At 44.9% G+C, this 12,617-nt stretch overlaps 1 protein-coding gene across 6 annotated transcripts in view; it reads left to right on the top strand.

The window, feature by feature from the left end:
• The window catches only part of TRPM4 (transient receptor potential cation channel subfamily M member 4), a 35,291-nt gene extending 23,434 nt beyond the window's left edge, over nucleotides 1-11,857 (top strand). For 5 of the 6 annotated variants that reach the window (XM_019741512.2, XM_074316117.1, XM_074316116.1 and 2 more), the window contains 9 exons: nucleotides 1,888-2,307; nucleotides 7,053-7,185; nucleotides 7,359-7,533; nucleotides 7,871-8,048; nucleotides 10,213-10,406; nucleotides 10,634-10,766; nucleotides 10,986-11,058; nucleotides 11,150-11,255; nucleotides 11,502-11,857. In XM_019741512.2, the coding sequence (XP_019597071.2) occupies nucleotides 1,888-2,307; nucleotides 7,053-7,185; nucleotides 7,359-7,533; nucleotides 7,871-8,048; nucleotides 10,213-10,406; nucleotides 10,634-10,766; nucleotides 10,986-11,058; nucleotides 11,150-11,255; nucleotides 11,502-11,506 (1,417 nt within the window). In that variant the 3' untranslated portion in view covers nucleotides 11,507-11,857. Of the gene's footprint in view, nucleotides 1-1,887; nucleotides 2,308-7,052; nucleotides 7,186-7,358; nucleotides 7,534-7,870; nucleotides 8,049-9,966; nucleotides 10,110-10,212; nucleotides 10,407-10,633; nucleotides 10,767-10,985; nucleotides 11,059-11,149; nucleotides 11,256-11,501 lie in introns of those variants that run through there. The other variant, XM_019741513.2, reaches the window with a different exon arrangement.
• The last annotated feature ends 760 nt before the right edge of the window (nucleotides 11,858-12,617 follow it).

Raw genomic sequence — 12,617 nt, 5'->3', positions numbered from 1 at the left:
GAAACAAGTCAAATTTAAATATATATGTACAGATTTTTTCTCTGAGACAATGCACAAAGAATGTAAAATGTTTGTCAAGATAGAAAACTAAGAACAAAACTTGCACCACTGAAAAAGGCTGGATAGGCCTCCATGTCAGGGTCAATAGTGATGTCCTTGCCTAGTGATTTCCCAACTTCTGTACCGTGTGAGAGTGATGATGATAGTGACAAAAGCTGATGTTATAGAACACTTACAATGGGCAGCCATGGTGCTAAGTCCTTTGGGAAATCAGTTCATTTAATTCTCTCAACAACCCTATGCAATAGGGTCTATTATCCCCATTTACAGATGAAATTATTGAAGCCTTAAATCACTCACCTCAGAGCATGTGACTGGTAAATGGTAGAGCTGAGATTTGAACCCAAGATCTTGTGCCTGAATCTGTGCTCTTAGCAAATGTGGAGAGCCACCTCCATGGAGGGCTTTGTAAAAGGATAGATCCCTGGCTCCTCTCCCAGGAAAGCTTGGACATGGGCCCAGGAATCTGTGTGTGATCTGGCTGTGGGTGATTCAAGATGGCAGTTGTTGGGATGCCACATGTTCTTATTCCCAGGACCCTGCAGAGCGTGAAATGGGAAATTCAAGGGCCATGCGCCTTGTCATTAGGGAGCTTGTGCTCTGGGTCTCTCACTTTCTTTAGTGTTTACTGTTCTTTCTGCTTATTTCCTTTAGAACAGCTCTATTGAGATAATTCACATACTATTCAGTTCAATGGTTTTTAGTATATTCAGAGTTGTAAAGTCATCACCACAATTAATCATAAACTATTTTCATGTAGCAAGAAACTTTGTACCCATTAACAGTCACTCCCTACTGCCTTCTCCTCAGAGCCCCACACAACCACTAATCCACTTTCTGTTTCTATGGATTTGCCTGTTTTGGGCATTTTATATAAACAGAGGCATACACTATGTGATCTTTTATGACCGGCTTTGTTTATTTAGCATCATGTTTTCAAGATTTATCCCCATTGAAGCCTGTATCAGACCTTCATTGCTTTTGATTGCTGAATAATATTCCACTGTCTAGAGAAACCACATTTTATTTATCCACTCATCAGTTGATAGATATTTGGGTTTCCACTTCTGGGTTATTTTCTGCTTGGTTCATAAAGAGAGGACGCCTCTCCAAACAAGTTTGTTAGCTTTCCGAATATATTATTAGTAGTATTATTCATTTCAGTATTTCTAATTTGAGGTCAGAAATAAGAGTCAGGATGAAATTGAGACACAGGATCGGGACTTAGGTGAGAAGGGTGAGAAATATGAGTGGACCAAGAAAGTCAGAATTCAGAAGCCAAATATGGCTGTACAGTCAGATACGGGAAAGGAAGAGTTATAGTATAGCAAACTGGATGGATAATCGGATCTCAGAATCTGTGAGTCAGAGGATAATATTCAGGAACTGAGTTGTCATATCTGGGGAGCTGAGGTGATGGAAGTGAGGGGGTCAGACACCATATGTGAGGGTCAAAGGTCAGGTAGATGTCCAAGATCAGACATAAGAGAGTCAGAGGTTGTGAAGGTGAAAGAAGAGAGACCAGGAGTTAAAAGCCAGGCAAGGGTCAGAGGTCAGTCCAGGGGTCAGGGATCAGAAGGGTGGAGGAAGTCATAGGTGGAAGGTCAGCCATCTTAATGGTTAGGAGATTTCAGAGTCCAGAGGTTACATACAGGGGTCAAAAGTCTAGGGGATGATGGACTTCAGATTTAGTTTCAGGTCAGGCAGGGTCAGAAGTCGTGAAGGTGGAGGAGGTTATATGAAAGGTTAGAGTTCATGATAATGGTGAAGGTCAGGTTCAGAGGTCAGCTTGAACCTTCCTCACTTTTCTCTTTCTCTCTCCCCCAGGCCAGCAGACCCCACCGAGAAGATGCCCTTGGGGGTGATGAGTCAGTCCAGCCGTGGGAGGTGCTCCCCACGTTTGAGCCGCTGGCCACAGTTCTGGGGGGCACCGGTGACGGCCTTCATGGGCAACGTGGTCAGCTACCTCCTTTTCCTGCTGCTCTTCGCCCGGGTGCTGCTCATTGACTTCCAGCCCACGCCACCTGGTGCCCTGGAGCTGCTGCTGTACTTCTGGGCCTTCACCCTGCTCTGCGAGGAGTTCCGCCAAGGCCTAGGGGGCGACTGGGGCAGCCTGGCCACTGGGGGTCGCGGGCCAGGTTCCTCCCAGGCCCCGCTGCGCCACCGGCTGCACCTCTACCTCACGGATACCTGGAACCAGTGCGACCTAGTGGCCCTCACCTGCTTCCTCCTGGGCGTGGGCTGCCGGTGAGTGTCCCTGGAGCCTTCAAACCCCTGGCCCCATAGTGGCTAAAACTAGCTCCAGTTATTCTTAAAAAACAGAAACCCCTTATGGATTGAAAGTACGGCATAAAGATGGCCTAGAAGCAATTTGCTCACACATGGATATCTGGCTTCAGGGATGATAGGATTAAAGTAAGAACCCCACCACCTCAGTCTCTGTTAATTCGAGATCTGGAGGCTACTGGATGTTTTTCTGAGCTCCCAAACCCGGCCCTTTTCAGCATCACAGTCCCAGCTGAGTTCAGTTTCTTCCTCTAGACACCAGGCCAGATGCTGGTCGCCACCCTCACCTCCTTCCTTCTCTTCCTCCACAGCTGAAAGTCCCAAGCCCTGTCCTCCTGCCCCCTGATTCTCTGTTCTATCCATCTCCCCATCTCCATTGCAGCCTCTCCCACCTGGATCTTCGCCCCAGTCTTCTGGACTCCAGGTTCTTCTCTCCAGTCCATCCCCACAAGGGTCTTTCTACACCTACATCTGACCAGTCCCCGCCTTCCCCCGCACCCACTGGGACCCTGCCTGGTGTAGGCCCGCCCTTCTCTGCAAGGCTGTCTCCTGATTTCTTTCTCTTTGTTTCATCTACACTCCAGCCTCTCTGAAAGCTACATGCAGTTCCTTCATCACGGGGGCAGGGGCTTTGACCTTGATCCTAGATGTTTTGAATCTGTTTAATTATATTTGTGATCAGAATTTTATCAGTACTGATGAATTCTTATCAAGGAAATATTTTCCAGTTGCTTGATACTTCCTTGATCAATTTTATATGTAGGGCAATTAAACTAGCTTCAATTATTTTCAATTTTAGTTTCTGAAATTATTTCAATGTGGTTAACTATTATTTGGGTTAAGTTTCACAACATTCGTGTTATTGTCTATATTGAATTTGGCCAAAATCTAGGGTCTCTCTGTGTGAATTTTACACTGTGGCTTTTATTTATTTATTTAATTTATTTTTTTGTATTTTATTGGGGAAGGGGAACAGGACTTTATTGGGGAACAGTGTGTACTTCCAGGCCTTTTTTCCAAGTCAAGTTGTTGTCCTTTCAATCTTAGTTGTGGAGGGTGCCGTTCAGCTTCAAGTTGTTGTCCTTTCAGTCTTAGTTGTGGAGGGCGCAGCTCAGCTCCAGGTCCAGTTGCTGTTGCTAGTTGCAGGGGGCGCAGCCCACCATCCCTTGCGGGAGTCGAACCGGCAACCTTGTGGTTGAGAGGATGCACTCCAACCAACTGAGCCATCCAGGAGCTCAGGGGCAGCTCACCTCAAGGTGCTGTGTTCAATCTTAGTTGCAGGGGGTGGAGCCCACCATCCCTTGCGGGACTCGAGGAGTTGAACCGGAAACCTTATGGTTGAAAGCCCACTGGCCCATGTGGGAATCGAACTGGCAGCCTTTGGAGTTAGAAGCATGGAGTTCTAACCGCCTGAGCCACCAGGCCGCCCCGCTTTTATTTCTTTGTGTCCAGTGTTTCTGAGTCAAATGGCATAGATTCAAATTTCTTCAGGGAGGCTTAAATGTGTCATTTTTTTAGTCCATAAAAACCCTGACTGTTTCTGTTATGTCTTAGCTAATTTATAAAAAAACAAATTGTGAGGAATTCCCCTCAAATATTTTCTGTTGCCAAGACTGGGCTGTATAATATTAGTTTATTTCTTCCATAGTTTCTAGCTCATGTTATGTGGTACCCAGAGAGAGGGCACAGTGTACATCAAAATGTCCTTGGGGATAAATTGTCTTGTCTTCGGGTCTTGGCACCCTTCCTGAGACACTTTTTCCTCCTCTCTTTGGCCAAGCCAACTCCTATGCTTCCTTTAGGCCTCAGCTTTGCTGTCTCTGTCTCTGGAAGACTTCCGTTATCTTTCCCAGACTCAGGGTCCTGCATTTGTGTTCCCCTAATGTCCTGAGATCACCACAAATGGTATTCTGAGTATGGCTTGTGCTGTCTCTCTTCAAGTCACAGCTATCTCATCACTCAACAACTTAATGCATCTTTGAAATATAGTCTGTTGCCAAATAAGTGCAGAAATACATCCCCATTAAACTAGATTAAGCAAATGAAGAAGGACATAGAACACAAACCAATGATTTTCCTCAGTCTTTTCAAGAGTCCTCACTTTCTCAGCAGTTACCGCCATCAGCAGTTTGGTGCACACCCTGCCTGTTCTTGTTCTATGCATTGACATAGATACACATACTTCTTTTATGCACAAATGACATTATATTTTATGTATTCTTCTGCAACTTTTTCTTTTTTTTGGTCTACAATATGTCCTGACATTCTTTCCATATACTGTATTCCTTGAAAATGTTGCATCAGATTCCAGAAGAGGGGTTTTAGCCATTGTTGGGTAAAGATCAGACAAGACAGACATCTCCTTGCCAGAATTTAATGAATGAATGCATTCTTTTCAAAAGGCAGTGAGACAAAAATTCTGAACTTCAAGATATAGGAATTAGGCCAAAAGTCTGTCCACAAAGTCTCTTTCATTTTCCACTCAAGATAACATGAAGTTATAATCAGATACTAGCTACTCTGGGTGTAGTACTCTGCTTTTTCTTTATTTTTTTATTTTTTATAAAGTCCTAGCAGTTAGGACGCTACTCCTTTTGAGGAGAACAGACAAAGAATTTTGTGGACACAACCTAGTGACTATTTACAATGGATGAAGGCACCTGACACCCCTTTTTATAATTTGGATGGTTGACATCAATACCCCCTGCTCTTTTCTCAGTTGACACACTGAAAGGCATGTGCTTCTTCCATGTTGTGTTAGAAATGCTACCAAGTAATATGACATGAATAACTCATTCCAACATCAAGATAGGAGTTTTGCAGAACACTATGCTTCTCTTTATTTCTTGTATTTGTATAAGGTATCTTTTGAGGTAATAGGGTTAAGGCCATATGCTACCATGCTCTATGAATACCAGTGGTGTTTTAGACATTTTGTCAAGCTCACCGTTCTCTAGGGATAGGAAGAATTATTGCATGGAGAAAAAAAGTCCAAAGATCTTGGCTTACAACAGAGAAATTTCCAGTGATCTCCAGAATTGCATGGATGAATCATTTTGTTTTGCCAGTCCCTTCCAGATGGACATTTGGTTGTTTCTAATTTTTTTATTATTTCAAAGTAATAAAAGTTTACATCCTAGGTTTAAACTTTGTTGGTTGAAGGGTACATATGTTCTTAACGCCAATAGATTTCCTTGTAAAATAACTTCACCCATTTACAAGCCCACCATCAGGGTAACAGAGTGCCCCCTTAAGGACATGCTTGACAATACCTGATGTTTTCAATCTTTAAAATTTTATAGCTCTTAGTTTAACTTTTACATTTTTTTGGTCAACCTGATGGGCAAAAATGACCTCTCCTTTTAAAATTTATGCATCCCTGACTACTAGTTAAGTTGGACATCTTTTCATAATTAATAGCCACATGCACTTCTGTTAGTTGTCTTTTCATAACCTTTGCTCCTACTTTTAAAAATTTATCATGTTCATTGATCTCTTGTATATGTGTATTTTTTGGTAAGTGCTCTCCTTAAACTCTGGACTCTAATCATTGGTAGTTTTGTTCTAAGTATCTTCTCACAGTCTGCAGCTTGTCTTTTTACTTTTGTATGTTATCTTAGACATTCTTTTATTCTGTAACTTTTCATTCTGAAATAACCCAAAACTTATAAAAATGTTGCAAAAACAGTACAAAGAATTCCTGTACACCTTCCAAACAGATCCTCCAAATGTTAACATCTGGCATTATCAAAACCAGGAAATCTTAATCAAATTTCACCAGTTGTCGCACTGATATCCTCTTGCTGGTCCAGGATCCCGTGTTGCCTTTCATTTTCACATCTCCTTAATCTTCTCCAATCTGGGTCAGTTCTTCAGTCCTTCTTTAGTTTTTATGACCTTAGCACTTTTGAACAGTCCAGGCCAGGTGTTTTGTAGAATTTGCCCCATTTGGTTTGTCTGATGTTCCCTCATAATCAGATTTAGACTATGCATTTTTGGCCGCACTTTTTACCTTTCTCTGTCCATTATATTTACATTATCTTTTGATGCACAGAAAAATTATATTTCAAAGCAGTCAAATTCATCAATCTTTTCCTTTATTGTGATTCTGTATCCTGTAGATGAGATATTTTTTCTTATATGACATCTTATCCTATCTCAACTTCATGAAGAAATTCCTCATTTTCTTTTTAAAATTTTAATGCTGTGCCTTTTACTCTAGGTTTTAAATCCATCCAGAGTTTAAGTACATGATAATGCAAAATAGGGATATAATTTTTATCTTCTCCAGAGAGATTGCTGATGTGATTGGCCATTTAGCCTTCCTCTGTGAATTGTGTGTTGGCCTTTATCCTCTTTTCAGTTAGGTCATTTGTCTTCTAATTACTGGTTTGCTAGAACTCTATATTTTGCCTTTTATAGGTTGGACAAATATTCCAACAGCTTTTCCAACATGATTATAACAGGGACCTCCCAACGTTTTGCTAAGACCATTGTTCATGCAGCCATTATATAATGGGTACCAACGCCCTGCCAGGCCCAGTTGGCACTGTGAAATCTGAATACTCCTCGTGAATTGGAAGGTCCAGATTCTGGCCCTGGGGAGGCCACAGCCTCATCTGAAGCCTGGTGCTCGGAAGATGTGGATTTTCCTTTGCACCCTGTGATCTTCGAGTGACCCCTGTCGTGATTTCCTCACATCCCAGGCTGACTCCGGGTCTATATGAACTAGGCCGCACTGTCTTCTGCCTCGACTTCATGGTCTTCACACTGCGCCTGTTGCACATCTTCACGGTCAACAAACAGTTGGGACCTAAGATCGTCATCGTGAACAAGATGGTGAGGGGGTCGAGGCCTGAGTGGGTGGGGCCAGAGAAGGGAAGGGGCGGGGGTCAGGGAGGTGTGGACTCACAGGTGGTCAGTCAAGGAAGGAGGTGGGGCTTTGGAGGAAGGGGCGTGGTCAGACCTGGGAAAGGCAGGGCCAAATTTGGTCTCATTTTCCTGTCCGGCAGATGAAGGACGTATTCTTCTTCCTCTTCTTCCTCGGTGTGTGGCTGGTTGCCTATGGGGTGGCCACAGAGGGGCTCCTTAGGCCCCAGGATCAGGACCTCCCGAAAATCCTGCGCCGTGTCTTCTACCGGCCCTACCTGCAGATCTTTGGGCAAATCCCTCAGGAGGACATGGACGGTAAGGAGGGGTGAAGGCTTAACACCCTCCTTCTGAGTCCCTCCTCCTTGTCCCCCATCTCTGGGTCTCTGTACCTTTCTCTCTAAGTCTCTGTCTCTGTCTCTCTGGGTCTCTGAGAAGGCCCCCCACCCTTTTATCCCTATGGGACTCTGTCCTCTTCTCTCTCTGTGTCTCTGTCCCCTGTCTCTCGGTCTCTGACCTCTCCAGTGTCTCTTTGAGTCTCTGTACCCTTCATTTTCTGGGATTCTGCCTCCCCGTCTCATGGGGGTCTCTGCTCCCCCATGCCCCTCTGGATCAATGTCTTTCTGGCCCCATTTCTGAGTGTCTCCCTTCACAGTGGCCCTCATGGAGCATGTCAACTGTTCATCGGAGCTGGGCTTCTGGGCGCGCCCATCTGGGCCCCAGGCAGGCTCCTGCGTCTCACTTTATGCCAACTGGCTGGTGGTGCTCCTCCTCGTCATCTTCCTGCTCGTCGCCAACATCGTGCTGGTCAATCTGCTCATTGCCATGTTCAGGTGAGGCCCTGCCCTCTCTGATCTGATGTCACCCAGCATGACCCTTGACAGTAGCATGACTCTTGATCCCAGCCTGACCCTTGACCCCAGCATGACTCTTGATCCCAGCCTGACCCTTGACCCCAGCGTGCTTCTTGATCCCAGCCTGACCCTTGACCCCAGCATGATTCTTGATCCCAGCCTAATCAATTTTATCTTTAATTCCTGGACTCTGACTCAAATCCAGAGCTGGCTTGTCCCCAGACCCAGCTAGATTCTGCTCTTGACTTTGACTTTGGACTCTGATCCTCTCCCTTGAGCCCAGGCTGAATGTTTAAAAACTTTTTTTATTGTGGCAAAATACATATAACATAAAATTTTCCATTTTAAGTGTATAATTCCGTGGCATTAATTACATTCATAATGTTATACAACCATCAACAGTATTTCCAAAACATTTTCATCACTGCAAACAGAAAGTGTGTGCCCATTAAGCAAGCAATAACTCCCCATTTCCCCCTTTGTTCTTTTTCAAGATTGTTTTGGCTATTCAGGGCCTCTTGCAATTTCATATAAATTTGAGGATTGGCTTTTCCATTTCTACAAAAAAGGCTGTTGGAATTTAGATAGGGATTGCAATTAAATTTGTAGATTGCTTTGGGTAGTATTGACATCTTGACAATGTTAAGTCTTCACATTCATGAACACAGGATGTCTTTCCATTTATTTAGGTGCTGTTTTACATTTCTTTCAGCATTGTTTTCTAATTTTCAGTATACCAATCTTTCACCTTCTTGGTTAAATTTATTCCTAGGTGCTTTATTATTTTAGAGTCTATTATAAATGGAATTGCTTTCTTAATTTCCTTTTCGGATTATTCATTGCAGGTGTATAGAAACACAATTGATTTTTGTTGATGTTGTATCCTGCAACTTTGCTGAATTCACTTATTAGCTCTAGCTTCCTTGTGATTCTCTGGGATTTTCTATATATAGGATCATGTCATCTGTGAAAAGAGATAATTTAACTTCATTTCCATTTTGGATGCCTTTTGTCTCTTTCTTGTCTAATTGCTCTGGTCAGAATTTTCAGTAGTGATGAATAGCAGTGTTGAAAGTGGGCATCCTTGTCTTGTTCCTGATCTTAGGAGAAAGCTTTTAGTTTTTCTTCATTGAATATGTCAGCTCTGGGTTTTTCATAAGTACCTTTATCATGTTGAGGAAGTTTTCTTTTCTTACTTTTACTTTTCTGAGATGTTTTGTTTGTTTGTTTTTTAATCATGAAAGTGTGTTGGTTTTTTTCAGCTGCCTTTTGTGTGTCTTTGTGTCGATTGAGATGGTCATGTTTTTGTTTTTATCCTTTGTTCTGTTAACATAGTGTATTACATTGGTTGGTTTTTGTATGTTGAACCACCCTTGCATTCCTGGGATAAATCCCAATTGGTCATGGTGTACATTCCTTTTAATATGCTGCTGAATTGGGTTTGCTAGTATTTTGTTGAGGATTTTTGCATGTATATTCATAAAGGATATTGATCTGTAATTTTCTTTTCTTGGGATATTGATATGGTAATGCTGGCCTCATACAATGAGTCAGAAAGTGTTCTCTCCTGTTTAGTTTTTTGGAAGAGTTTGAGAAGTATTGGTGTTAGTTCCTTTTAAGATATATGGTAGAATTCACCAGTGAAGCAATCTGGTCCTAGGCTTTTTGTTGTTGTTTTGGGACATTTTTGATTAGTGATCTCTTTACTTCTTATAGGTCTTTTGAGATTTTCTATTTCTTCTTGAGTCAGTTTAGGTAATTTGTGTTTCTAGTAATTTTTCCATTTCATCTACGTTATCTATTTTGTTGACATACACTTGATCCTAGTATTCTCTTATAATCCTTTTTATTTCCGTAGAGTTGGTAGTAACGTCCCCATTTTTGCTTCCGATTTTAGTTATTTGTATCCAGGCTGACTTCTGAACCGGTCTCCAACCTCTACCCTAGTTCATGACACCATCTCCAACTTGATCTCTGATATCTGACCTTTGGCCCTCCTAACCTAACTGCTCATTGCGCCTCTGACTTTATTGATCCTGACATCTGCCTGCTGCCTTGGCCTTCAAACATACTGCGTGACTTTTAATCTTGATCTACCAACCCTGGCTGGGTTTTGACCTCTGGTGACCTCTGGTCCCCACAGCTACACCTTTGGCAAAGTACAGGGCAACAGCGACCTCTATTGGAAGGCACAGCGCTACAGCCTCATCCGGGAATTTCACTCTAGGCCTGTGCTGGCCCCACCCCTCATCATCATCTCGCACGTGCACCTTCTCATCCGGGGATTGAGCAAGCGCAGGGCCCGCTCGCCGTCCTCCCAGGGCAACCAGCATTTTCGTGAGAGCGGGTTTTGGCCGAAAACACAAGGGGCAGGACCTGGAGAGAAGGAAGAGCAGGATAGGCTGGGGAGGATGCCGGGAAGCCTTAGTGGGCAGAGCTTAGGCTGTCAGGGGGCGTGGTCTGGGAGAGTGTCCTCAGGGTTTTGGGTGGGGAGGCTGGGTCTGCAGAGGGCGTGGCCCGAGGACCGGCAGGCCCTTTGACTCAGTCCTGATCTTGTCGTTCAGGGGTCCACCTCCCTAAAGAAACTGAGAGGGAGCTGTTGACGTGGGAGTCGGTGCGGAAGGAGAATTTCCTGCTGGCGCGCGCGAGGGACAAACGGGAAAGCGACTCGGAGCGTCTGAAGCGCACTTCGCAGAAGTGAGTGCAGGGCCTGGCCTGGGGTGGGGTTTTTGGCCTCAGGGGTGCATCCTGTGTCAAAGACTGGGCGGGGCTTGCAAAGCATTGGACTAGAGGCGGAGTCTGAGGGGGTGGGATCCTGGAATGTTAGGGAGGAAGGCGGAGCTCCAGGGGCGGGGCTTCCGAGGGAGGTGAGGCTGGTGGGCTGCTGGCACCGCTCTGAAAGCCCTGGGTGCCCAGGGTGGACACGGCGTTGAAGCAGCTAAGACAGATACGCGAGTACGAGCAGCGTCTGAAAGGACTGGAGCAAGAGGTGAGGACCTTGGGCTAGGCTGGGAGGCGTGGCTGGGTGGGGGACAACAGGGGTTTACATCTGATCCCTTGATGTCCCCCCTACTCTCCAGGTCCAGTACTGTAGCCGTGTCCTGGGCTGGGTGGCTGAAGCCCTGAGCCATTCTGCGTTGCTTCCCCCAGGCGGCACCCTACCCCCAACACATCCTGGGGCCAAAGGTCAGTGTGTGGGGTCTACCTGTGTTTATCTCCGACCTCTGTCACTATTTACTTCTGTGTCTCAGCTTTCCAGGTCTCTGTTCCCATATCGCTGTTTTTCTTTTCGCTGCCCTTTCTTTGTCCCTGGTTCACTCCCTTGGTCTCCTTTGGGCTTTTCATGGGTCTTTCTCCTCCTTTTTGCCAGTGTCCCATTTTTTCTGTCCTCCTCTTTATGCCCACTTGTTCCATCTTCTCTCTTTCCTACAGACTGAGCCCTGCTGATGGACTGCAAGGAGTAACCCCCATGGGGAGTTTCTGCTCCCAGAGTAAGGCCTAACTGGTCCTGCACCCCTGCACCTACCTGGTGGCCTTGCCTTTGAGGTGGGCCCCACTCCATGGACTACCACCTGCCTGGGCTGCTGCATATCGGGATCGCCGCAGGGACTGTCATCCATGCTGACCGCAGAAGGGCCAGCCCCTCCCAGAATCAGCTCCACTCCAGGAGGATCAGCCTCTAGAGCCACAGCCCACTCTGTGGGAGAAGGCAACAGGGTCCTGGGGGTACAGGGACCAGACTCCACTCGCTGTTCCCCACACTGGGGAAATAAAGCCATTTGAGAGGAGTAGGGTCTGGATGCTTGATTCTTGGGGAACTGACGGGTGTTTAGATCCTTTTGGGATGGGGACTGGAGCTGGGGAGTGGGTTTGGGGTCCTTCATTGGTTTGCTGCTGTATTTCAGATATCTTGGGGTCTGTTTCCTCCTTTCAGCCCCACTATTTCTGTCTGACTCAGGCCCAGCCCCTCTTGTCTGCACTGTTTTGAGGGCTCTTACTTCAGTGAGACAAGAACCCCAACCATCTGTATCCCCCTAGGTCCTACATTACAGTGGAAAAAGAACTCAGTGATAAAAGCAAATTATTTATTGGAGTGGGGATGGGTGGGTGCTGTGTACATCTGCTTTGGCAACAGGGGAACACGTGATGCAAATTTGAATAGATAACTGCATATGTGTCTTTAAAAAGTCTAATTAGTGGAAAATTACAGGCCATGCATGCATGGAATTAAAGCAAATATGCATCATTATATATGCAGTTTAACTAAACAACCCATAACAAACTAAACTGGTAATGACAAGGCTGAACTGACAGCAATTATTAGTTAAATAGCAAAAGCCACCAACAACCAACAATTCCAAAAATCAAAACCAAAACGTCCTTTCTCCAATTTGGAGGACTTCCAACTATCTGCCACTTTGGGTACAGAGTAGCTTTGAAACATTGCCAAGTGTTGTGTGGCAACCAGATTTCTCTGGAAGGTGCTGAATTAGTTCTCACTAACCCAAATAATAACGGTAATGGTAATGGTGGCAATAACAATGACGA

The sequence above is a fragment of the Rhinolophus sinicus genome, linkage group LG11, assembly GCF_036562045.2.
Source record: "Rhinolophus sinicus isolate RSC01 linkage group LG11, ASM3656204v1, whole genome shotgun sequence".
In the NCBI taxonomy this organism is placed as follows: domain Eukaryota; kingdom Metazoa; phylum Chordata; class Mammalia; order Chiroptera; family Rhinolophidae; genus Rhinolophus; species Rhinolophus sinicus.
Note: the sequence above shows the minus strand (reverse complement) of the source record. Positions and strands in the feature narration are given on the sequence as shown.